Source organism: Rhamphochromis longiceps, linkage group LG6 (genome assembly GCF_057381845.1).
Source record: "Rhamphochromis longiceps isolate RC_006_pf linkage group LG6, R_longiceps_female_GT1.1, whole genome shotgun sequence".
NCBI classification, from domain to species: domain Eukaryota; kingdom Metazoa; phylum Chordata; class Actinopteri; order Cichliformes; family Cichlidae; genus Rhamphochromis; species Rhamphochromis longiceps.
Window position 1 is genome coordinate 34,734,139 of NC_140562.1, and position 24,056 is coordinate 34,758,194.

At 41.6% G+C, this 24,056-nt stretch overlaps 1 protein-coding gene across 9 annotated transcripts in view; it reads right to left on the bottom strand.

Annotated features, from left to right (window-relative positions):
- Positions 1-337: 337 nt before the first annotated feature.
- add3a (adducin 3 (gamma) a) overlaps positions 338-24,056 on the bottom strand; it is a 105,332-nt gene continuing 81,613 nt past the window's right edge. For 5 of the 9 annotated variants that reach the window (XM_085410373.1, XM_085410371.1, XM_085410370.1 and 2 more), the window contains 14 exons: positions 22,029-22,167; positions 21,296-21,447; positions 20,405-20,485; positions 14,681-14,830; positions 14,094-14,237; positions 13,105-13,203; positions 11,407-11,583; positions 9,398-9,655; positions 9,061-9,165; positions 8,189-8,275; positions 7,390-7,425; positions 6,595-6,718; positions 4,046-4,138; positions 338-1,810 (listed from right to left, as the gene is read on the bottom strand). In XM_085410373.1, coding sequence (XP_085266499.1) covers positions 1,560-1,810; positions 4,046-4,138; positions 6,595-6,718; positions 7,390-7,425; positions 8,189-8,275; positions 9,061-9,165; positions 9,398-9,655; positions 11,407-11,583; positions 13,105-13,203; positions 14,094-14,237; positions 14,681-14,830; positions 20,405-20,485; positions 21,296-21,447; positions 22,029-22,167 — 1,896 coding nt within the window. In that variant the 3' untranslated portion in view covers positions 338-1,559. The remainder of the gene's footprint in view (positions 1,811-4,045; positions 4,139-6,594; positions 6,719-7,389; positions 7,426-8,188; positions 8,276-9,060; positions 9,166-9,397; positions 9,656-11,406; positions 11,584-13,104; positions 13,204-14,093; positions 14,238-14,680; positions 14,831-20,404; positions 20,486-21,295; positions 21,448-22,028; positions 22,168-24,056) is intronic. The other 4 variants (XM_085410375.1, XM_085410377.1, XM_085410376.1 and 1 more) reach the window with 4 other exon arrangements.

Consider the following 24,056-nt stretch of genomic DNA (forward strand, 5'->3'; position numbering starts at 1 on the left):
GGGACTGCGTTTAGCAGAAACGCTGCTTGAGCACAGTAATATTTTCTCACGTGTGACACCAATGAAAGATTATTCTGTCCGTCTTCATTCAACTCACTTTCTGGGTCCTGACCGCTCCCCGACACCATGCCTCGCTTTCTACTTGCACGACTTTTACCAAATTACTTCACGATCCTCCTCACTGGTGAAACCACTTGCAACTAAAATGTGTTATATACCACAAAAAGTGCTGCACCATGAAATAAAAAATATATAGCTAACGAGAAAAAAAATCTATAGCCAACATATCCAGTTTTCATATATCTGTGTTATATAGTAACTTTGTGTACTCTGAAGGTTAGAATATAATTTGAAAAAAAAAAAAAAAAAAAAAAAAAAAAAATCAGGCATCACTACAGAAGACAGCCAAATAAATTCAGTTGCTGCAAAAAAAATAAAACAGGAAAAAAAGAGAAATCATGCATAACATCTGTATTCTCTGTAGAAGCTTAGAAATGAGTACAAAACAGTCAACTAATACCAAATTTGTGTTCAGTAAAAATGAGATGACAAACTAGAAATAGAGATGCTTGCTTAAGATGAGATTGTTTTTTCCTCCCATTAATTTGGCAAAAAACCAACAAACACTGAGATGAAAAGGACAAGATGAAAAAAAAAAATGCTACATAAATATTCTCTCTCAGATAAAAGTTGTGATAGACTGTCAGCCTCACTGTCTCTACTCTTAAAACTCATCTGTAGTTCAACCACAACAAGCTGAAAAGAAGGTTTTTGTCAGAAGCCTGTGCCTACAGTAGCCTGAAGAGCGTGAGAGAGCCTCTCTCACAGTAAATAAATCAACACAAACCCTGTGGCTGTTTTCTTTTTCCCTCTGAGACCAGTTTTCCAGTGTGACTTGAAATTTTATGTGGTCTCGCTGTTCCGTATGCAGAGTCAGGTGACCGGGATATAAAAAAAAAAAAAAGAAGAAGAAGGAGGAGGTAAAAGGGCTGGAAGGTCTTAGAAGGGGAGGAAAAAAAGCGTTTCTTTTAAACGTGTGCAGTTTTACAACACTCGGGCTGCATTCCAATTATTTGAAGCAAGAAAAAAACAACGTGGTTTCACGTTCCATTTTTCAACCCGGGAATAATCACAGGAGTAGCCAAAAACTCAGGATCTAAACCGGCCTTCAATGACACTTTCAAGGAGCCCCGTTAAAGCCCTGCACAGGAGGTCAGGTGTGCAGACACCCCACTACCAGCCCTAGCCACCCCACATCTGTTGCAGTTTTAATCTGTGGCCTCACTTGCCCGCCCCAAACCCCTAAGCTTTCTTGTCTTTTTGCAGAAGGAGAAAACGTCTCTTTTTTTATTACAAACAGATTTTTGTTAATTCGTTTCCTCTGCCTTTTGCACATAAAACCTTTTGTTAAAAAACAAATAAAATTAAAAACATAAAAGGACATTTAAAACAAAATAAAAACAGACATTATTAAAACAGAAAACGGGGGTTTGCTTGCCCCTCATTCTTCTATGCAGATGATCTCCCCGTCTGCCTCGCCCCCTGCTGCCTGCTCGCTCTCAAGCCTCCGTCTTCTCTTTCTTTTTGTTTTTCTTCAGGAAGGATGGGGTGCGGAACTTCTTCTTCTTCTTGGTGTTGGGCGACTTGGAGGGCGAGCTCTCGGGGGACAGGGCCTCTTCGATTTTCTCCCCGGAGCGCACGGTGATCTCCACGCTCTCGACGCTGGTGGTCAGCTGGCTCACGCGCTTTGACAGCTCCTCGTCCACGTCCCCGTGGTCGTTTTTACCGTTCATCAGTCCTGTGTGGTTCTCTGCGGGAAGGGAAATTAGCCAGACACAAGTTAGAGGTGAAAACATCGGGCACAACATCTGCAAGATGTGATAAATTCTCCCACGACAAAGAAGAGCTCCCTGGATTTAAGTGTTCTTTGGAAGGGATACATGTAGGGTAAATCTATGAGCTGCAAGGCATTCTCTTTTCAAATAAAATATTCTTTGGCTTTTTACATCATGATCATGTTTAGCATTTTGGCATACAAGCTATTATCTGGTAGTTAAACAGAGTTCATTAAAACTGGCTCTTTTCTAGTCGTTTTCCACCAATAGGAATCTTCAGCTTGTGGATGTCCACCAAGAACAAACTCATAACTATTACTGGTGGAGCATCACTGAGGTGCATGTTCATGTTATCATATTGGAGGAATGACTGATTAAATCAATATATTTTCCTCACACTGAATATGTCTCATCTCTTATTGTGTCTCATTGTGTCCTCTTGTGCCAAATGCGAGGCTCTGTTGTCGGATGTACTAATCACACAGTGTCCCCGTGCTCTACATATTTCGTAATATCCCTGCGTAAAAACCCCAGTGACCTGATAGCCCAGAGAGTCTGCCCTCCTTTCAACCCAACAAAATGGGAGCTTTGAACAGCACACTGCACACACTGCCTTAATCGGTGTTCACGTAACATGCCGGGAAGCGTCACATCTCCGTTCTCTGTGCTGCAAATGCAGGTTAACCAATCCAGGGCGCTGGTTTCATATTACGCACCAAACGTGTCCTCTCAGGTTATTTTCATCATTGCATAAAAACCAGATGGTTGGACTAAAAGGCTTGCTGTACACCACGGCTGACCTCATGGTGACAGTGTCAGAAAATATAGGTCCCCTGAGTGAACGCGACGTTATTGGTTAATTGTTATTGTGTGGTTTTGCGTGTTTGCCCTGGAAGGAAGTGGACAGGAAGCCAATCCCATAGTGCCATTATTTACAACTTGTAGAGAGACCTCTATGATCCTGCCATTTCTTGGCGGCACACCAAATGGCTTCAAATGTCAATCTTGCGTGTTAACAGACGAAATACATTCAAAGGGCGGCAACAGGCAAGAAACCCAGTGATGTGAAACTTCCCATTACCAATCCCTCAGATCTGTGATGTTAACACCAAATGAACATTCACTCTTGATAAGTCTTTATAATGATGCGTGTAAGACTGCGACAAAACCTCAAGTTTAGATAAAAACACTGAATGAGCCAAATAAGAAAATCAATACCGTCTTGTATCTTTCATTAGGAAGTGATGCAGAGCATGTCGGCAAAGCTCTCAATTTATTGGCTGATCCATGTTCCTACTCTCATCTATGGCCACAAGCTGTAGGTAGTGACCAAACGAATATTTAACTGTTGGCAAAATGAGCCTTCTTTGAATGTCTGGGCTCTCTATTAGAGATAGGGGTGAGCAGCTCAGAGGAGAGATGCTGCTCCTCTACATCAAAAGGAAAGGCGACTCAGGCATCTGATCAGGACGCCTTCTAGGCAAGGTGTTTCAGGCATGTTCAACAAGGAGGAGACCTCTGGGCAGGACATGGTAGACAGCTTACCCCCCCAAGACTGTCTGGTGAGAGGGGGGTCTGGGCATCACTACTCACACCGTAGCAGACCCAGATAACTAGCAGAAAATGGAAGTATGAGTTTTCATCAGGAGGGAGTTCGTTTATCTTAGCAATAAAATGAGAGAAAAGTGCTGGGCTGATATAACCACAAATTGATGCCATTTCTTGAAGCAGCTACTCTCTGGCAACCAATTGCAAAATCACAGAAATCCCTGAATGCTTGATAAGTTTACAAGACTTCAAGTCTTTAAAAATTGCTTCTCCCATTGCTCTAAAAAACAAACAAACCTTTGGACCCTCAATGGCAAAATAATAAGTGTATAAAATATGAATTCATACCTTTCAGGCAATGCTACATTTTCATAACCCAATATAAATTTGAATTGTCCAAAAAAAAAAAAAAAAAAAGCCAGAGAGGTATTAAATGTAGTGAAACTGTTGCAGTTTCATTGAATTAGATGACCACGTTTTAACATGAAAGACTAGTTAGTACAGCATGAGCTAGTTCAGGCACTGTATAATAAGCATTTAGTCTATTGCAGTTAAATTTACGCTCTCATGCTCGTCCACAAACACACGTCGGACATTAAAGTCAAAAAGCAAGACAGTGAAGCTCATTCTGAAAAACAATTCAGTCTGTGAGTGAGTGATACCTTCTTTAGCTGAAGTGCTTTGCGGGGACTGGGTGACAGACAGAGACTGAGAGAGAGTGGAGCCATCGTCAGAGGTTAGCTCGTGCTCGCCATCTGCAGGGAGGGTAGGGACGGGGCCAGGTGGGGGGAGGTTGTGAGGGTTGGATGAGAGGATTGTGGCAGGGTGTAGGGGGTGGAAGTAGAGGGAAGACAGCAGGGGTGAGTGGGATGAGAGGTTGGAGGGAATTGGGATGAAGGGTCCGGAGGGAGTGGGGTGGGGAGGTTGACAGATTAGTGGTAACACACACACATGTTAGAATCAGGGCATGCACAGCTGTTTTCCAACAAAATTTACAAAATCCTTGTCTGCTGATCACCCAGCTATCAGAGTGCCATCAATCCACCCGCCCCCGGGCGTGGGTGGCTGAGCACACACTGTAACATTTTGCTAAACCTTAACACAGACAACGCTCTTGATGGTGACTTGTGGTCCACTGCTAGCTAGACCACCAAAGTTTAAACTTTCTTTATGAGATGTCTCATTTACATAGACTGAAGTATTTGTATTGTGAGACATTTAAATACAGAAAAATTTAGTTTAGGGCAAGAAAGAAAAGAAATCTCAGTCACTCTTATATAGAATAAGGAGATTATGAGAAAAGTTTATATTCTTCTTTAAAATAGATAAAGAAACAAGCATAATGAGTCCCCTTTGAACTTTAGATTCTTAAACAATTCTATCCAACCATAAGGAGCACATAGTGTTGCCACGCAGCTTAGCTACAGTAGCTTAATTTTATTTTAAACACCAATTAGTCTGAATGAAAGACGTTCCCTGATCACTTTAACACATTCATTAGTACGTTCGGGCTTACACATCGAGCTGGCAGTCGTCACAATCATTCACAACTCCTACAAGCACAGCGTATAGGACGTGTTTGCATAACAGCCTGATCTGTGCAGTGATAGTACTCGGTGTTCTGTATATACACAGATAAAAATGCGTGCGAGCCTCAGATGAGATGATCTCAGTGTGTGTAGTCATTTGCATGAGCTTTGTCACCTCATGTGAAACATATAGCACATAATACGCATCTGTACATGTGTTCATACATATCTATGTCACATATAGCTCAATTTGATCAGTTCTCTTATATAATGCGCATTATAATCAATCTGTTTTTTAAAAAATGATCAATATATACAATCTGCATGTCACAACTAATCGCAGGCTAAGCCTATAAACGTGTGTGTGCGTGTATCAGGCCTTTCCAGACGGTCTCCAGCTTGTCTCCAGATTGGTCACCGGGGATTCATGGGGCTATGGGGGCAAAAGTGTCATAGCAACGGGCTCTGATCATGTGGCGGGTGTGAAGACCTGCTGTCTGTTCGCTCTGCCATCTTAGTCACACTGGCCCCTTACACACATACAGTCGCACCATGTTTCATATGCACAGAAGAACATTTGCAGCCATCCATACACATGGCCTTACCCAAATATACACAACACACAAATACACATTCACTGTGCTCCAGTGTGACAGAAGGCCCCCCAGATATTGATTCGCTATTGATTTTTCCTCTGCCTCTCTGAAAGATAATAGGACAGAAGGCTAATATGATTAGCCTTGACTTGTGTGTGTATTTGTGTGTGTGTTGACAAGGTTAACACAGTTTAAAGCAGCCATAGACCTTGCATATAGATATAGACGTATAGGTATATAGATGTGCGTCTGTGCACGCGTTGACCGAGATCATTTAAATCTTTTGTTACCACCAGACTGCTGAGAGGGCACAAAGGAAAGTTGAGCTGTTTACTAATCAGTCTCCAAGGGGACGGCTTTGTAATTGCAGAACCAATTTTAAGAAATCCTGATTAGTTTTAAGCTCAAGTTGAAATCTGCTCCAGCTGTTTATTTTAAGGACTTTTGAATATCTGGCTCTTAGTGTCTTATTTTTTCCACAGTTTAAAGTCTTTTAAAACGTGCAAAAAACCCCTTTAATGACTCAAACACCAACAGTAGTTTTAGGTGCCGATGAGCTTTTAATCCAGGGGCAACACAAACTGATTTCACTCAGCTCTCAAGAGATACAAGCGGAACCGGATAAATTCATATTCAAGATTTCTTGAGGTCTTAGTTTTTCCTTCAGGGTTATTAAAGATGATTGTGATGGTTAATAGACCAGCATTTAAAAAAAAAAGAAGATTTACTTTAAATAAATGTATCAAAACCATGATATAAAGTGATAAATTAAAAGAAAAGGACCAGTTTCCTGCACCGGAGTAAACTGACGCCAGCACCCAGCTAAGCAGATGACAATTCCTCTTGCTGGCTCAAACTAATCTCCCGATGTGCGCGCTCAAATTGTATCTTGCATATTGATTATTGATCCAATTTGTTTCAAGCCCCGGCTCAATATTTTGTTGTTTAATGAACCTTCACCGATTGGTAAGGTCGTCTGCAGCTGGCAGCAGGAAAGAAAACTCTGGGTTCGAGTTCATCTCGCCATGTGTGCGTGAGCTTTGATGGTTGTTAACAGAAGTGTATTCGTGAGCGTATGTGCCGTACCGCTGAGGCCCAGTTGCCTTCTCTCCACGTTCTTGCGATACTCTTCCAGCGCCTTCTCTGACAACTCACTGAAAGGGTTGGGAGGCAGGGGAGCCATCTGCTCTTCCTCTGTGGGCACGTATGGCTGGGGAGGAGACAGGCAGAGGGGTGAGGATGGGACACACGTACACAGAGAGAAATAATCAGGAGGCACTGGCACACACTCTGAAATTTAAAAAACAAACCATGTACTAACACACAAGCACACACCAAAGGTACACGTACCAAAAAAAAACATGCACACACACACACACACACACAGAGAAAACAACACCGCCTCTTTAGTCATGACTGCACTGACCGACTTAAAAGAAAAATACGTTTTTTAAAAATGGCACAAACACCCACTGTGTCTGAGGATGACAATCATTCATTAGAGGATGACTAAGGCAGCTCGTGTAAAGATAAAACCACATCACAGAGTCCACATCTAATCAACTCCACGCAAGATGTTTTTATTACTCACATTCGTGCACACACACACAACGCACTTGAGCTTAAATCTCTGCTAAGCTTTCTGCCTAAAAATGTCAGAAAAAGACTCGTGCTCCAACAAATCATCACACTTCAACAACTCTCACGAATAAGTGCAGTTTCGTTTAAAGCAAACAAGTAATACATTGAAAACAGTTGTCAATTTTAAAGCAAAACACATGCAGTGGTTTTTGATCAGAACGAGTGATGAAGTGTTAAAAATCATAAAACGAACAAAAAAAAAGTAAAAAACTAAAAACAACCACAGACAGGAAAACGTACGTTGGTATTTACCAGAACGTTTATCTGCACCAGATCCTTCAAGACAAAACATTAAACCACGAAACCATCAGCACCACAACTTCTAGTTGAGACATTTTTACTTCACTTGTTCCATTAATTTATACATTCAATTCTATCCTTGCTAGTAAAGTGAAACTGTCAAGAGCTTCATTTCATCCGTTATAAATGTGTTTACTTGTCTCCCCCTAGTGTTCAAGAGATGTCATTAAAGTGGCTTAAACTGGCAGTCTGAACAATTTTGGATAAAGTTTTTTTTTTTAATAGTTTTGGAGAGTCCTCCTCCTCTAATGTTCTCACTAAGTCATTAAGATTAGGAAACTCCTGTAATATGCAGAAAAGCTCTATCATAATCACAAAAAAGCAAATCTCTAATCAGCCAGAACAACTAAGCCCACCTATAAGTTTCTCCTTAAAGTTAGATAAAGATGTCCTGCAAACCTCAACTGTTTTTATAGCATTATCAACACCAGCTATTCTGGATTTTCTTCAAATATCTGTAAGGACTTTCTGTTAATTGAAGAATATCCTGCAAAAACTGTTTGTCATGTACCCCGGTGTGCCCTTTAAGAGGAATTAAAAGTATTTATTGTTAAGTCACAGCATCTAACTGCTTAAACTTTATGCATTTTTTGTGAAAACCTGTCTTGTTAAAACAGATATTAGATGTTACACATCTACAGTTTACCACCAGATACTTTCTTCTTTGAAGCTCTGCTCTCTAAAAACGACGGTTTCCACAGAACACGAGGTTTAGAGGCGAGAAAGAGGAAATTCTCACCTTTCGCGGTTCATCGACAGGGATGCCTGCAAGGTGCTGAGACCGCGGCCCTGATGACATCACATCAAGCCGGTTCTGCTCTCTGATCTGTAACGGGACGAAACACACGGTGACTTACTCTAATAACCCAAACAAGTGAACACAAACATTCTGTCAGGAATCAGGACAACATGCCTGATACAGTCAGATGTTTCAGTGCCTAGATTTGTACTGATTTTGTAAGATGCTCTAAAACCAGTGCAGTGACAGTTCAAATGTAGCCGTCTTCACAAGCACTGACTACAAATTATACAGTAGTATGATTACATGGGGACCAGACTATACACATAAAAGTATGGTAGAAAGAGACACTCTTGACAACAACTGTACAGTAGGCGATTCTTTAAAATTATTTTTATAACTAATCTACTTTGATACTATAAATGTTAAATTTAGGGGACTGGCTGCTGTAAATCCTCACCTCTGTTAATCTGAATGATTGATTTCGACTGTTTTCTGCTTTGTTTGGTGATTTCTAGATAATCTTTATTGAAACATTATTACCTTTATAGTAAAATTAATACTATTACTATTTAGCATGGCTCTAGTTAGCTACCCCCTGGTGTAGATATGCTCATATTTGGCTTTCAGAATAGTAAAACAAAAAAACCTGATACTTCAAAGTAGCATTGTGGCTGTTATGCCCTCCTTAAACATATGAGGCTATGATAGAGATTTATTTAATTATTAATTAAGTGTTAATATCCTCACACTTTTAAACAGAACCCAGCACAAAATAGTAAAGTGTATCCTACAATTTCTGTCACTCCATCTTTAGATTTTCGTCACGTTGAAAGCATCAAGCGTCTGCTAAAAATGGTAGTTTTACTTACTTTGTTCCTCTTCACCAGCACTTCAGTGGGATCTGTGTTGAGAGGGACAAACTGATTGGGATCCTCGATACGAATTGGGGTTCCTGGGTCATCTGCCTTCATCCACTGTTAACAGAAGACCAGTGAAAACTTTGTTTCAAAAAATATAATAATAATATTAATAATATTAAAAATAATAATGATGATGCAGCTGAACCCCTGTAGTTCACAATTTAGCCACTAGATGGTGATCTAGTACCATTTGTTCTTAGCACTGGGATGCAAGTCCAGCCAAAACACAGCAGTCCACAGTAGCTGTGGGTATGTACACACCAACTTTCCCAGCCACACTGCTCACCGTGGTTGTCCGGCTGTTGTAGCGCTCCTCTCCACCTTCTACGCTGACCTTGGTGTAGCTGTTGGGTGAATTGAGCCAGCGTGTCTTCTCCCTCTGCTGCCGCTGCTGGAGAAACTTGAAGGGCAGCCGTGTTGCACCACTATCCGCGTCCTCTTCGAACATGAACGCTGTAACCGTGGCGGGGATCTCGACGTCGCTCTTGTGCCTCGGCTTCTCCCGGATGATGGGGTGCCGGTATGCATAGCCTGTCCTGTAGCCCTAAAAGGCGTCGCAGAGGATCACATGTAGGGTTTGCTTTCTTTTATCTGGTTTGTGCTGATCCATACATTTACATAGGCCTTGTCATATGTCACAGTAGTCTCCCCACATCATCCATGACTACTGCTCCAGAATAAGTTTTGTATCATGACATTGATTTCACAGCTGACATTATAAATAATAAACATTCAATCGGTTTCGTTTTTAGTACATGAACGACAGAAATAAGCATTGATTCCTGTAATGCTGGTTGGCCTGCCAGTTTCATAGTTAGTCACATGGAAAAGAAAGACTGTGCTTTGACTGCAGGCTTTCTGGCAACACAGAGGACAGCGTTAGATAGTCATTTCCTGTCTGACCCCCTTTTTCTCTCACCCTTTTCCCTCCATCCTCTTCCTTTCCTCTCTCTCTCTCTCTCCACTTTATTCCCAACCATCTTTTTCTCTCACATTCCCATCGCTCGTCCCTCAGTGCACTCTTTTAGTCCAGCTGGTTTTCAGACAGTTTTCCACACCAGGCTTGACAGCGAGGTTCCGTTCTTTTGTCTTTCCCCCTTTCCTTTTCATCTCAGCCCCCACATCTCAGTCGATACTGACATTTCAACCTAACTGAGCTGGCGTGATCTCCTCCTGCAAAATTCTGCTTTATATTCAGACATTTCTAAATATTCACAGCTGGCAGCTTGCCGAGACACAGTATAACTACTCGATTTTTCTCCCACTTTCTCCCTTTTTGTTACAAATGTGCCTTGGTCCTGTCCTGAATCCAAGAATTTATCTGACACAAATGCCGTTTATGAAGTGTGTAAAGGGGGAGAGTAGGAAAGCAAGGGAGACAAAGATGAACTATTCAAAGTTGCAACAGTCTGGGAGGCAGTGATTCATTGAGAAAGCAGAGGGGGAAAAGAGGAGAGAAAGGTGGGAGGGAAGCATGGAGAAAGGTGAAAAGTGTCGGGTGAAGCAGGCGAGCGAAGCACACGCGGATAGAGATGCAAGGAGGACAAAAGGCATGAGAATCTGAGACAAGGAAGAACATTCAGCAAATCTCCAGGGACTGAACCACTCCAGATTTTTAAAGTTATCACTGTACTAACAAAACACTCCTCCATTTCCTTTAAGTTTCATTTGCTGTTCTTTCCAAAGATGAGCTTTGGAATCAGCACTGCTTCTTTGCATTGCAAGTTAAAAGTTTAGTTTACTGTAGGTGGCGCCCTTTTCCAGTATTGTTCACCCACACTAGCCACCACAGCTAGTAGCTGAATAGTTCTCCATCATTAGTGCAACAGAAATAAGACTGAAACAAACAGAAAGGTGAACTAAAACGAACCTCAGACCAAATGTGTGCCATAGTGGTTAAACACCAGATGTGACACTTTTATGAAATCCATATAGGCCTGTTATTATCGTTTTATAAATCAGTAACTGAGTGCTTTCACACTGGATACCCTTGGATACCAGGGATTTGTGTCTACTCCTGGTTTTGAAGCAGGGATCTTACTCATGTTAAGTGAAACCAAGATGGGTTACTTTGCTAAAACAAATGATTACACTCCTGATTTCACAAAGCCACAACAAGTAAAGATTAAAATGATTTATTTTATGATTATTATGCATTTTTTGTGTCATATATATCTTTTTTAAAACTATGCAAGTGTTTATTTAGGTCTTTTTTGTGTCTTTTTCGGGGGGGTTTGTGTGGTAAACTGACAAAACTTTCACTTTTGATGTTTAGGTTTTTCTTTATACACTTACCAGATTATCCAGCATCCTCATCAGAGACTCAAACTCCAGCTCACCGATTTTCCACTTGTATTGCCCAGCCATGTTGACAGCACCCGCCGAGGCGACGGCGAACACTCGTGATTTGTACTTCTCCTGGTCCAGCACTATAAGGTTGTCCACACCTCCAGCACAAGAAATGGCATTAACCTGAGGACAGAGGGAGACAGACGTGAGCTTCTACTGGTGGCTGGTGGCTTACGCAACACAAAAATAAACAACACCCCCCTCCTTCTCATAATACATGTGCGGCATTGGATCATCTATCTAAAAGGAGCATAAGCAGGAACAAATTTCCTGACCATTTCCCCTGCAGACTAAAAGTGTCATTTAGCAAAACCAAAATGAGAGACCCCTCCGGCTACCACGGCATTGAATTTACAGTAGATGACATGCAAACATGCCTGAGGGGATTTATTTCGAGAAATTAAGCTGGGCTGGGCTTTGCGGGATGGATTAATGTTTTCTTTTGCTTGACCAGGGAGAGTCAATCAGGAGATTTGGTTTGCTGTTACAGTGGAGCGGGGGGGGCACAGCCGTTCATCTCTAAAATCCACCATATTCACCAATGAACAGGAAGACACGCAAGAACAAAAAGCAAGACAACAGAAATCCAACACAGCTGTATTTTCACTTATTGCTACAACTGCCCCTTCAAAATGGAAACAGCTGCACAGCAGTCAGCTGCACCAACCAAACTACCACCGAGCAAAGTGGGCAGCGTTTATCAGCTTGTTACAGTTTGATATTCTGGGTAATTCACGTGGATGTTATTTTGACATGCAGCATCCACCTAATCGATGCTGCAAACCAAGCACACACCCCAAAGTCAATGACACTCACTAATAACCTCCACCAGCAGTGCACTACAACACACACCAGTAAAAGATCCACCATCCTGCAGCCCACAGGACCCAAAGAATCCACTGCTGGACACCAAAGGTCACTTAAAGAGGACGTCTGGCAATATGTTAACAGGTGCACAACAAACAGATCCAAACCCTTATAAATACACGGCAGTGAGAAGTGTCTGAATGACCACTGAGATTTAAAAAAAAATATTATTTCTTATGTTCCATTTCAAATACTGCTGCAGCTAAGTTGAGCTAATCCACAATCCCTGACAAACACGCCACCGCTCTCCGGGCTTATCGCCATCTTATCGGAAAAGATTACGCAGACCGACACATTACATGAAATATGAATATACACTTAAGATAACCTCAAAATGAACATGCAGTCAATAAACATTCATTCATGCTGCCCAATTCTCACCCCTTGAAATCTTATGTATCACCTTCTGTTCAGCTTTACTAATTAAAAACAAAACACGGAGAACACCATCCTTCTCTTAATGCTGCTTTGGACCAGCGTCAACAATAACACATCAGATTGTTACTCCCTTCATCAGACTCCTAATAGCCTTATTATAAAGCTGTGTTTGGCCAACATTTTCCACATGGGGAGAGATTATGAGTTAGAGTGTTCTTAAAATAGAGAGGGAGAAATGTGAAAGCAGCTGTGGAGATTAGATTTAGCAGGAAAGCTACCGCCCTCCTGGACTAATGCGTGTGTTTGGAAGCCGAAGAGAGAGAGTGTGAGTGTGAGCGTGTGTGTGTGTCGGGCAGGAATGTACTGGGTACCAGCAGCACTTGGCTCTGCAATGTGTACCTGGATTTCACAGGCATACTGAGCGCTGTAGATGTAGTGAAAGGCCTCTTCGATGGTCTCCCCGAGAGCAACCACGCCGTGATTCCTCAGCACCAAAACCTGGAACGCGCACACAGAAAAAGTCATTGTAAGCATCAGAAGAGTCCGATCACAGAGAGGCACTACAGGTCCATTTCTCTAACTTGTATTAAATGAGACCGTTAGATGGTGTTTATTTTATTTATTCAGCAAGTAACCAAGTCAATGGAAGTACTGATGGAGAATGTGCGTGCTCATGCTGATTTGTATCCAGAAGCTCTGTTTTCTCTAGTTCTTAAAAAATGTTGGCCCAGGGGACAGAAGAGCTTCAAGAGTTTGAAGGTTGAAATCATTATGATTTTATGTATCAACAAGGGCTTGGCCACTGGGTGATGACATCAGAACCTGGCAACAGACAAGCAGCGGAAACTCCCTTGAATTCCCAGAATGTTTTCCAGTTTAAATTCCATCAACCGGTGATTTTTTATTTTTTTTTTAAAGACGCCAGAAAGCAAGACATACACATGGAAGGCAAATAGAAAACCCAAAATAAGGGTGCCTGACTGCCCTACTATTGCTCCTTGTTCGAAATAAACACCCTGATATTTCAATCGTTTTCCTGTCTTAGGTTAAAGGGATGAGATCTAAAACAGGCTTGATTATTTTGAACTACCCCAACATATGGGCCTAAATTGCTCCAAGCCTCTAAAAGTTTTGGTCTGTTGTCTGAAAGACTGCAGAAACGCGACTCAAAGACACATTTTGGCTCTTTTTTATCAGCAAACCTCTGGGACATACACACTCCAGTCTGAAGCTAGAGATACTGGTAGAAAGCTTTTTAATACATCTGCACAAAGCTAAGTTTATTGTTTGCACTTTTTATTTACCGTGTGGATTCTTCAAATCGCAAACCAATTATGCAAAAGTGATGGAAGATGTTGCGCAATGTTTAGTCTCCTCGCTTCGCCTACCTTTGTTGTTGGCCCCAGGGCCTTCTGTAGCTCTATGCGCTCATCCTGCTCATCCAGACTGCCCTGGTAGTTGTAGTAGGCAATATCACCCAAGATCAGCGCCTCTTGGGAAATGGGCAGGATACCACACTTCATAGATGACACCTGAAGCAGGAGAAAGGTGAGAAGGAGACAGCAGAGACATGCCAGCAATGAGAAACGTTGACCGGTGGATTACAGCTGTATAGCTGCATTATTCTTTAACGTTCGGCAGCAGATGTTTCTCGTTGGTGCTCCTGTGGGAAGAAAGCTTGGAAACTCTGGCGCTCTCTGATGACTGCGGTGATGAGCCTCTTTGTTGTTGCAAAACTTTCATTTCTGCGCTGTCGAGTCGTTTAAAGATATTCCCTTTTGGTCGAGGTGTCAAGGTAATTTTACGGGATATCACTTCACTATTCAAATTCATCCAGCCTGAAATACCTCTTCTCAAATTGAAATCGCACCCCTCTTAAAAAAAAAAAAGCATCAAGCACCAATCTGCAGGGAAAATCATCACAGAGAGGTTTGCAAGGTTGGGTATAATATAACGTGTGGTAATGTGAACTTACAGCTGCTGTGGCAGGAGTGTGCACGTGTATGATGCAGCGGATGTCTGGACGCATGGAGTAGATGGCAGCATGGGGGCTGAAACCTGCGGGGTCGATCCTCAGGTTGGTGGAGCCCTGGTCGATCACATCCCCGATGATGTTGACTTTCACCTGGGGAGGCAAGGATAGGGTGCTTTGAGGATATCTGCTTTGAGTGGTTAAAAACACTTTAACCCAAGCAATAAGCGGCAAGAGTACGGCAGGGCTTTAGAGGCCACAGAGAGACGATGTACTGTAAACCATCACAACATCAGTGAAATCAAATATGCCGATACAAAACTAGCTCACAAGCAGGTTATAACCCTGCAGTGTTAACCAAGCAGGCCTAAAGATAAGCCAACATCTGTGAGTATGATGGCACAGAAATCACATTACAACTAGAGCTGGGCGATAGAACGATAACGATATGTATCGCGATATAACTTTTACTCGATAGAGAAATTAAGCTATCGCGATAGACCTCGCCGCTCTTGTCCTCTTAAAAAAAAAAAAAAAAGTCAGCCAATCCAAATTAAGTAGCGCAGAGCCGAACCAATCACAGCCGCAGCGTCACGTCGCGTGACTTGTTAGTACAGCACAAGTGCCAAGCCGCACGTGTGTTTGTTTGGGAAGCAGCCAGCGGGTAATGGAGCCAGCGCATAATGGAGGACATGAGTGTGCCGACTAGAAAAATCAACCGAGCGTGACCGAAGAGAAAACAGATGATGGTTCCAACGCCGGAGAGATTGTCAAACGGAAGAGCCATAGAAGTTCCGTAGTGTGAAGGTATTTCGGCTATTTCAAGTCTGACAAAAAACAGAGTAGCGTGCACTGTAAATTGTGCCGAAAGCAAGTCTGGAAATACAATAAACTGGTGCATGCGTCACACTGTGCGCCACGTTATTGTTTCGGTGAAATTAACTTCTACAATACTGTTACTGTTAATTCTACTCTCTGCAGTGTTTAAATGCTTACATATACACACAGTTACTGTCCGTCCACACACACGACTCTGTTCTGCTTCTGTGCCCCAGCTTTGTTTACGTTTTCAGACCGAGGCTTCTAGACTTCTGATTGGCCAACGTTTCTGCACGGTTAGGAATCTAGCGCCACCTGCTGCTTTGGCATGTTCATAGCAGCGTTTTCTTTCATTTCTCCCTTTATGTGTGGACGGGATTATTTTTTAAAACGAAAACGGAAAATCTCCGTTTTCAAAAATACCCGTGTACGTAGCCTCAGTCTCTGACTGGAAGCGCTAATTCGTCATTCGGCTTTTGTCAGACTAAAGTAACTGTTACAACTGTTTGAAAAGCTAAGCTATACAACAAGGAGAGATTGAGAATTTCCTTTTAGTTCTCAGTTTATTGGATATTGACAAAAGTTAGTCAGTTTTGTCTGTTCTTCTGTAAAACAAACTAAGATTTATTTTTAGAATTAATATTTTGTTTCTAAGTGGAATTGACAATTTAGTAGTCTGTTTCGTTTGTTCTATTTTGAAACTTAGACGCTTTAGCGGCTGCCTTTTGTGTAGTTTGCAATATTTGCCTTTATCTATCTGAAAAAGTCTCATGTTCCTTAAGTACATCTACCCTGTTGAACTTATTATGGGAAATAAATATTTAAATAAAAACAAGCTGCTGATTATTTCACATTTTACTTGTGAGCAACGGCACATTTAAATCTTACAAATATAGTTATTTGGCTTATATCGTGATAGATATCGTTATCGACTGAAATGAAAAAAACATATCGTGATATGAAAAAATCTCATATCGCCCAGCTCTAATTACAACAATTCCTCCTTTCTGTATGCTCATCTCTGGGAAATGAATTTACGCTTTACCAGGAAACATAATAGTGGAACGGAGTGGACTCACTGTGACAACTTCATTACCAAGCAGTTAACAGTTATTCGATTACATGACCGGAGAGAAAAGCATTCGAGTCAAAAGATATATAGAGGACCTGGAGGGACAGAGAGTACAATACCGGGGGGGGGAGAGAGACTGATAACTGGACACAGAGACTGTGATATAAAACCTGGAGGAAGAGCAAGTGCAGATGTCAGTCCTCACAGTAAAACCTAATAACAAACCGAAAACACAACTTTGCCTGCAGACCTTGTGCACAATTGGCATCACTAAGCACATGTTGTTCTGTGATACAAGCCAGAAGCAGCCTGCTCACATTTCTGACCCCCCCCCCAACAAGGTCCAAGAGTGTGTTATCACACCAGGAACACGGCATCCATCATCCAGTCAGAGGCTCATGAAACAAACCCAGTTCAAACTGAGCCAGCTCAAAAGTGTGGGGTTTGGTACTTAAAGTGTGCGTGGAGCAGGAAACTATTTCCTTCCAAAATTAAAGGAATTACATTTTTTTTTTAAACCCCTTCAAACTCGGTTTTTAATCTCTCATCATCATATTACTCAAACTAAAAACCCACCCTTCCCATCCAGGGCTTCTTCAGAGCTGTGCCTCTACTCATTAGCTTTGGTAGCAACAGATCATTTTTATTTTAGGAATAAAAAACGATTCAATAACAAAAACTGCACAAACCTACTGGAGGTGTGGCTTTAAGTTTTCACCTCGCAGAAAACTTGACACTCGAGTATTGATCACTGAGAATATAACAGATTTTTTAAAAGTAAGACCAAAGTGTTACCATGGGAAACTTGCCACTACTCAAACTTCTGAATAAATAATCTTGTTTTACTTGGTTTGAGGTTTATAACTACTTGGATAGTTTAGAGTGTATTTCCTTTTACATCCTTTTTAGATCTGGTCACTACTTATTCATTCTTTAGTAAAACAAGGAAATTCAGTAAGACATTTAACCTCAGAAAACTGCATACGACTAAAAATATTGTTGAAAATTAACCATATTGTGTTGGCACGGGGCCAATACAGCGCCTGAGCAATTACCAGCTCGACTGGTTAATACGTCTCTTTCCTGAAGAGAGTCCACAGATTGTTTCCAATCTTTGGGTCAAATGAGGCTGAAAATCCTCAGACGCATTCTGAGTGGTGTTCAGACTTTTAAAAGGCATATGGGTGTTTGGGCAGATGAATTTATTGATCTTTCCAGCAGAGGAAAGTGAATGGCACTAGCTAAGCGTGAGTAACTAACCCCATCTATGTCTCCACACACCCTCTCCTGACAGCCATAGCCAGCTGCCGTGTGATCGAACACCGTTATGTCACATGGCCGGTCCATTATTGGATCACCCCCGTCACGCCCTTCAAACTTCAGCCCTTCAAACTGAGAGGCCCTTATGGCCGGTGTAGCACCTCTAATCTTAAAAATAAGTCAAAGGACGTGTCAAAGAATCTGAAATGTGATGCAGCTGCATGGTAGGGAGGGGATTAGAAGCTGATAAGGAGAGTGGGGCCAGAAGCAGGCAGTTGAAACTGAAAAGGAAATCTCTGAATTCCTTCAAGGGTTCAAGGTTGCCTGATTCAAGCAAATCAAAGAGTAAAGAGAGTAATTCTCTCACCTTTTGACTCTGATGTGTAGTCAACAGTAATTTCAATGAGAAGTTTAGAGACATGAAATGGGAAACTTTGCTGTGACTTCAGACTAAACTAAAACAACCAGATGGACCAAACATTTTTTCTTTTCAACTCCAAACTCAAACTGACCTCAGAATCACCTCAAAGCTCAAAGAGTAATACTGACAGGGAGAGACAGATGCAAACTAACCAAAGCCAACTGCACCACAGCTGACCCCAACACAACCTTTGACACGCTTTATTCTGGATGACTTCCTCCTAATCAATTTCTTTGCCTTCCTAAACTCTTGAACTTAATCATGTAACTATTGAGCTTACTAAGACAAAGCCGGCTGAAAGTGGAGAGAGAGATTAAACAGATGGATATAAACAAAGCAGTGCCGGACTGGCATCAAAACACAAACACTAAGGAAAATCTGGAAGTGCCAGGTTACACGAATTTGTTCTGTCTTTCAGCGTATGCAGTGCTGTGGTCAACTTTACTGCCCGACCACAGGATAGATGGATGTGGTCCAGACAAACAAACTAAAAATACTCACAGCTGAATAAGTTTGCCATATACTGCTTTTAAGGATTCTGTGGCTTCTAGTAAAAGTTATAGCGAGTACGTTTGATTGCGTTTGCAATCATGGACATGATTAATTACACTTTACAATGATTTGAGCCAGAGACAGAAGGTAAGAGCATCATCTGTTACTTTGTGCAGCAACAGAGCTAAAACTAAGACTAACACAACATCGTCAAAGGTAAAAGTTTTCTTTTTGCTAATAGAATAACAGAAAAGTATACTTGGGAGGATGAACAACCAAGAAGCCTGAATGGACTTATCAGCCTTGAGCTGACATTTGACAATGAATATATGGCATGAACCAATGAACCAAAATAAATATGAACCAAATACTGCTGGCATTACTGCTATTGGTAAATAAATAAATATCAAGTTTTATCCTGATTATTTTGTTGCAGTACTGAACTATTATTTCTGTGTGCTAATCAAAGACATGTCAACGTCCATGTCTAACTAGTTAACTATTGCAGCAACAGGTTTTTGAGGCAGCAAAGTTACCCTAGTGAAGAGAGTCTGTTCTGGCGGTTTCAGGTAGGTACGCTTGTTTTGTGTCTGCACTGCAAAGAGAATTTATTGTCTGAAATTATTATCAGCAATTTGGCACTTTATTCCCTTTTAAGGAAATAAAGCAGATTTTCAGGGCAAGTTTACAGTGTCTGTGCTGAACTAAAGCAAAAAAGACAAACAAACCCCTATTAAATTAAAAACAGACTCAAAAATGACTGAGTTCAACAAGGACATGTTCAAACCACTCAGCCACCCACGAGGCTTTACTATCAGGAAGTAGCAAGTTAGGCGCAGAGATTTATATCACTACCTTCTAACCACTCTCGCAGGTCAAAAAGTGAAATCAGCTTGTCAGCGAGGTGCTGACAGATTTCACAATCTGGCTGCAGAAGCACACCTGCAGCATATTATCCCGGATTTTATCTGTTTGCGCAGGTGTCGAAGACAAAGTAGGAGAGTACAACAAAGCTACTACACAGAGGCGAACCCTGGTTCTGTTTTTTAAATTGTCAAATGGAAAAAGCAGAAATAAACAGAAGTCCGACAATCGGGATGAGACATGTTGATGAGACAAGAGCAACAGAAAGAGAAAAACAAAACGGAGACAAACCGAAATAGAAAGTGAATTAGAGGGAGCTGAAACGTACAGAGGGAGGTAACGAGGTTGCCAACGAACTCTTAAACCCATTATTGCACATTTAGCGCCGTGGTATGTCGAGCACAGCTGAAACTGGGGAGACCGACAGACTGAACCACCTACAGTGTTTGCTGACAGAGAAACAGAGCGGCTAATGTCAACATGAGAGGTGCCGGTGACACAGAACATGATAAACACGTACACAAAAGGGACAGTCAGAGAGAGACGGTGGGATCTCGTGCACAGAGAAGACCAAAAAGCACTGGAAAAAAGTTCATCTGGTAATGGGAGAGCGCTAGTTGAGTAAAGCAAATGCAAAGCCATTACAGTCCAATGTAATGCTGGCACAGTTACACAGAGAAGGATGCTGACGCAGACATTTACGATGCATTTCATTTGTAGCAAGAAATTAAATTAACAGGCAGAGCTTGTAGTTAAAAAACTGTCTTTGGATGAGACCACAGTGGCTCGTGTTTCTTACCAGGTTTGAAGCAGATGCCTCAGCAAATGAGAGTCCTCTGGGGATGATCAGGATGTGGTCTTGTTCTTTACTGACTCGGCCCTAGGAGAAAACACAGATTGAGGACTAAAGGTTACTTTTAGTTAGAAAAAAAATTAACCAGACCCAAGTTGGGACTGCATTAGAATAACAAAGCATTAAGAAAGAGTTGAAATATGGACTAAACAGTCAGATCTGCAATTAAAACATGCTTGCCAGCAACCTCCCTGTACATTTCTGTGGGCAACAGGGAGTCAGATACAGCATGAAATGGAGGAACTTGGGTGGAAGTGGACTGCAGAGTGGTTTGCCGTGGTCCAACCACTATGGGGAGTCTAAAGTGGCTCAGATAGCGTGCCTTATATGAGACAGCCATTTGTATGTGTAGAAGTGTATCAGCTGAGCCATCAGCTGATGTGGTCACAAAGAAATTATTGCAAAATGCATTGAGGCATTGTAAAGTCATCACTACTAGACTTTCTTGGGAATTTTGCACGGCACTTAAATAAAAAAAAAGAATAGTGCAATATATAGCATTTAAACAAAGGCATAGAATAGTAGAGGACATTCTGAAAGTCTGTGTGGACAGTTTTTGAACTGTAGTATCAGTTTTCTGTAGAAAGTCAAAGGTTACAATAATCTTTGTTGTGAATGACAAGCCAGGTATTTAAGTTGTGATATTAAAGATGTTTTTGTAACCTCGAGACAATTACTGTTAGACTGAAACACCCTTGAAATGACAATAAAAGCTTTCTCTGCAAACAGACCCTCAATGTTTGTACCCGGAAATAATACAGGAGACGGTAAAATTTATGAACTAGATAGATAATAGGGAATTTCCAGTACATCTGTGCTTTTGGAGTAGTGTCTTACTGTGATGTAGGAGTTGGCGAAGTGTGCCCAGCTGAACAGGTCCACCAGTCTGTAGAGGCTGGCCAGTTTACAACGTGTCAGCTTCTCGCCTTTCACCATCGTGGTGGATTCCACTCCGTACAAGTCGTTGATGGGAGTGACCATCCCCAGGCCTAAATGATCATGGACGATGAGAGGAGGGGGAGCAGGAATGTTAAAAATGCAGATTGCGGATCAGGTGGTATTAATATCAGTGACAACCATTCAGGACCAGACATCTGTAGCTAGCATCTGGATTTGTATCTAATGGTGTATCTGACTCTACATGAGAATCCTAATTTACACAGTGGGGTGATGCGAGCAGCACTCAGTCCTTTAATGCCTTTTGTTGTCTTTAATTACAATATTTAAAAAATTAGCTAAACCAAAAGGCTACACAGTTTCTGACGTCTAATTTAGCATTAGTTGTGCATTCCAAGGCTTTGACTTCACATATGGGACTCTTGGACAGAAATTGCAAAGGATCAAAACCCATGGAAATATGCACGGCTTTTCCGGAGTCTGGGGCTGGGATGTCTAAGAGTATTTATGCCCTTAAGCACACAAAGCTCATGTTTGTGTATAGATCTCCTATATTCCAATATTGAGGCTGTGCTTTTGTTTTTCAGTGCAGTTCAAAGTTATTGCACCCAGGGCGCGGATGGCATGTGTTAGTGTCTGGTTGTCTGGGGTAACGAGCACAGTGACCACTTACTGAGGGGGGAAGTGTTGAAACCGGCAACTGTGCTGGCCATAAAGAAGTCTGCGATCTGCCTGAGGGCCAGCAGGCCAGTGGGGTTGTTCCCCTTCCGTTGCTGCTCTTGGATCAGGCTCTCCAATTCCTCCTTGAAAGCCTGAGAAAGATAGGGAAAGACAAAAGGTTGAGAGGGGACACGAGCCAACTGAGAACGTAATGTGTCAAGAACTACAAATCTAACCCTCAAATTAAGAAAAGCAACAGTAAAAAGGATTTACCGGTTAATCTTCACATTGTGACTTTTAGCACATTATCAAGCCTCGTTTAAAAAAAAAAACAAAAACAAACATTTTTATTCCATATATAAAAATGAGCCTTTACGTTCAACACAGGGGGCTTTAATCAGGTGTTATGCAGCTTAACTGGGAGACACACACACCCACACACACACACACACACAAAACGAAAACATTTCACTGAAACTGGACATCCAGGTGTATTAATCTCAAAGTGAGGCAATATCACAAAGGAAACTAAGACTATGGCGAGACAGATGAAGATAGGAGGGAGGAGAAAGGAGTAGATTAGTAGTGACAGAGAGATAAAAGAGCAAAAAGATGTGGGAACATTCAAAGAGACAGGAAGAATGCGAGTAAAGACAGGAAGATCGTGGGAGACGTGCTAATCACAGATTAGACATCCTATTTGGGTGTCAATCTGAATCATCCTAAGAGCGCTCTACGAAGCTGGGCCCAGATTGGCTAGATACACAACAAGCTCCGGAAAGGTTGCTCGTCTGGTTAGCTCGCTGCTTGTGCTTTGATTGGCTGCTTGGTGTAACTGGGAGAAAGTTAGTTTGTAGCTAATCCTCTTGTCCAGTCATCTGCTGAGTCCACAGACACGATACAGTATATGCTAACAAGCTCTTATGCAGACCCCATAAACGCACAGCTGATTGAGTGACATAATACAGAGTACTGGGTAAAGCATCTTTCTCACAGTGCTCATAAATCAAGTCGAGTCATAAATCCTATTGTAGATGTTAGCGTTTGAAATATGATGGTGTTTAAAACTGCAGGTAATATTCAGCTAGGCTGTATAGATAACAGCAAATGAAGTAATAAACCCATCTGTATCTCCAGATAACCTTTGTAAGGTTTTAACCTCCCCCGGGGGCTTTCTCACCTCTCTACCAGCTGACTTTACTAAAGCTGTAACCAGTACGTGCGGGTTTCGGCATTTAATCACACATGTGATGTTCTTATACAGCACATGCCGACGACAGGTAAAGTCCGACAGTCTGAGTTTGAGATATTTGATTTGATCAGCAAGAGTTTATTTTGTGTTATCGTTTGTTTTGGTTTCAACTTTTGTTTCTACCTTTTCCTAGCAGACCTTGGTCATCCAAATAGCCTCATCAATGAGGTGTTGTAGGTAGGTAATTGCAAATAAAAGGTAAGTTGTTACTGATATACCATCAAGCTAAAGCTAAGTGATTATCAAATCACAGATACTGTTAGCATGTATGACTTAAGGTTTAAATAACTTGTGTAACTTATTTTAAAACCAAAAGATCAGAAGTGTTTGACACATCTTTACTGACTTCTATTCCTTCTTAGTGTTTATGTGCCATTTAACACAGAGTCTCTTCTAAACACATCTGTCCAGATCAATTAGTTGTTTTCATCATCTATTCATCTCATACACCTTTACATTTCCGTCTATCAGGTAAATCATTAAAATCTTTAGTTTTGTCTCCAATTGAACTTGCCATCATCACTGACAATAACAAAAACACTATGAAGCCTCTTTAAAGTCCTGATTGAAACTTAACACCAGTGATGGAAACCTCTGGAAAGAAAAGAGCACCGCAAGAAAGCTGAATGAATCCACAAACCCTTTTTCCGAGCAATGAAGCCTCCAGTAGGAAAACATCCAATATTGATACCTTTATTTCAGTACTTATGCAACAGTCCACACACTCCCAGTGGAGCTGCATTAGTGCACAAAAACATCACTGACACTTAACTTCCTCTTTTGCCCTTC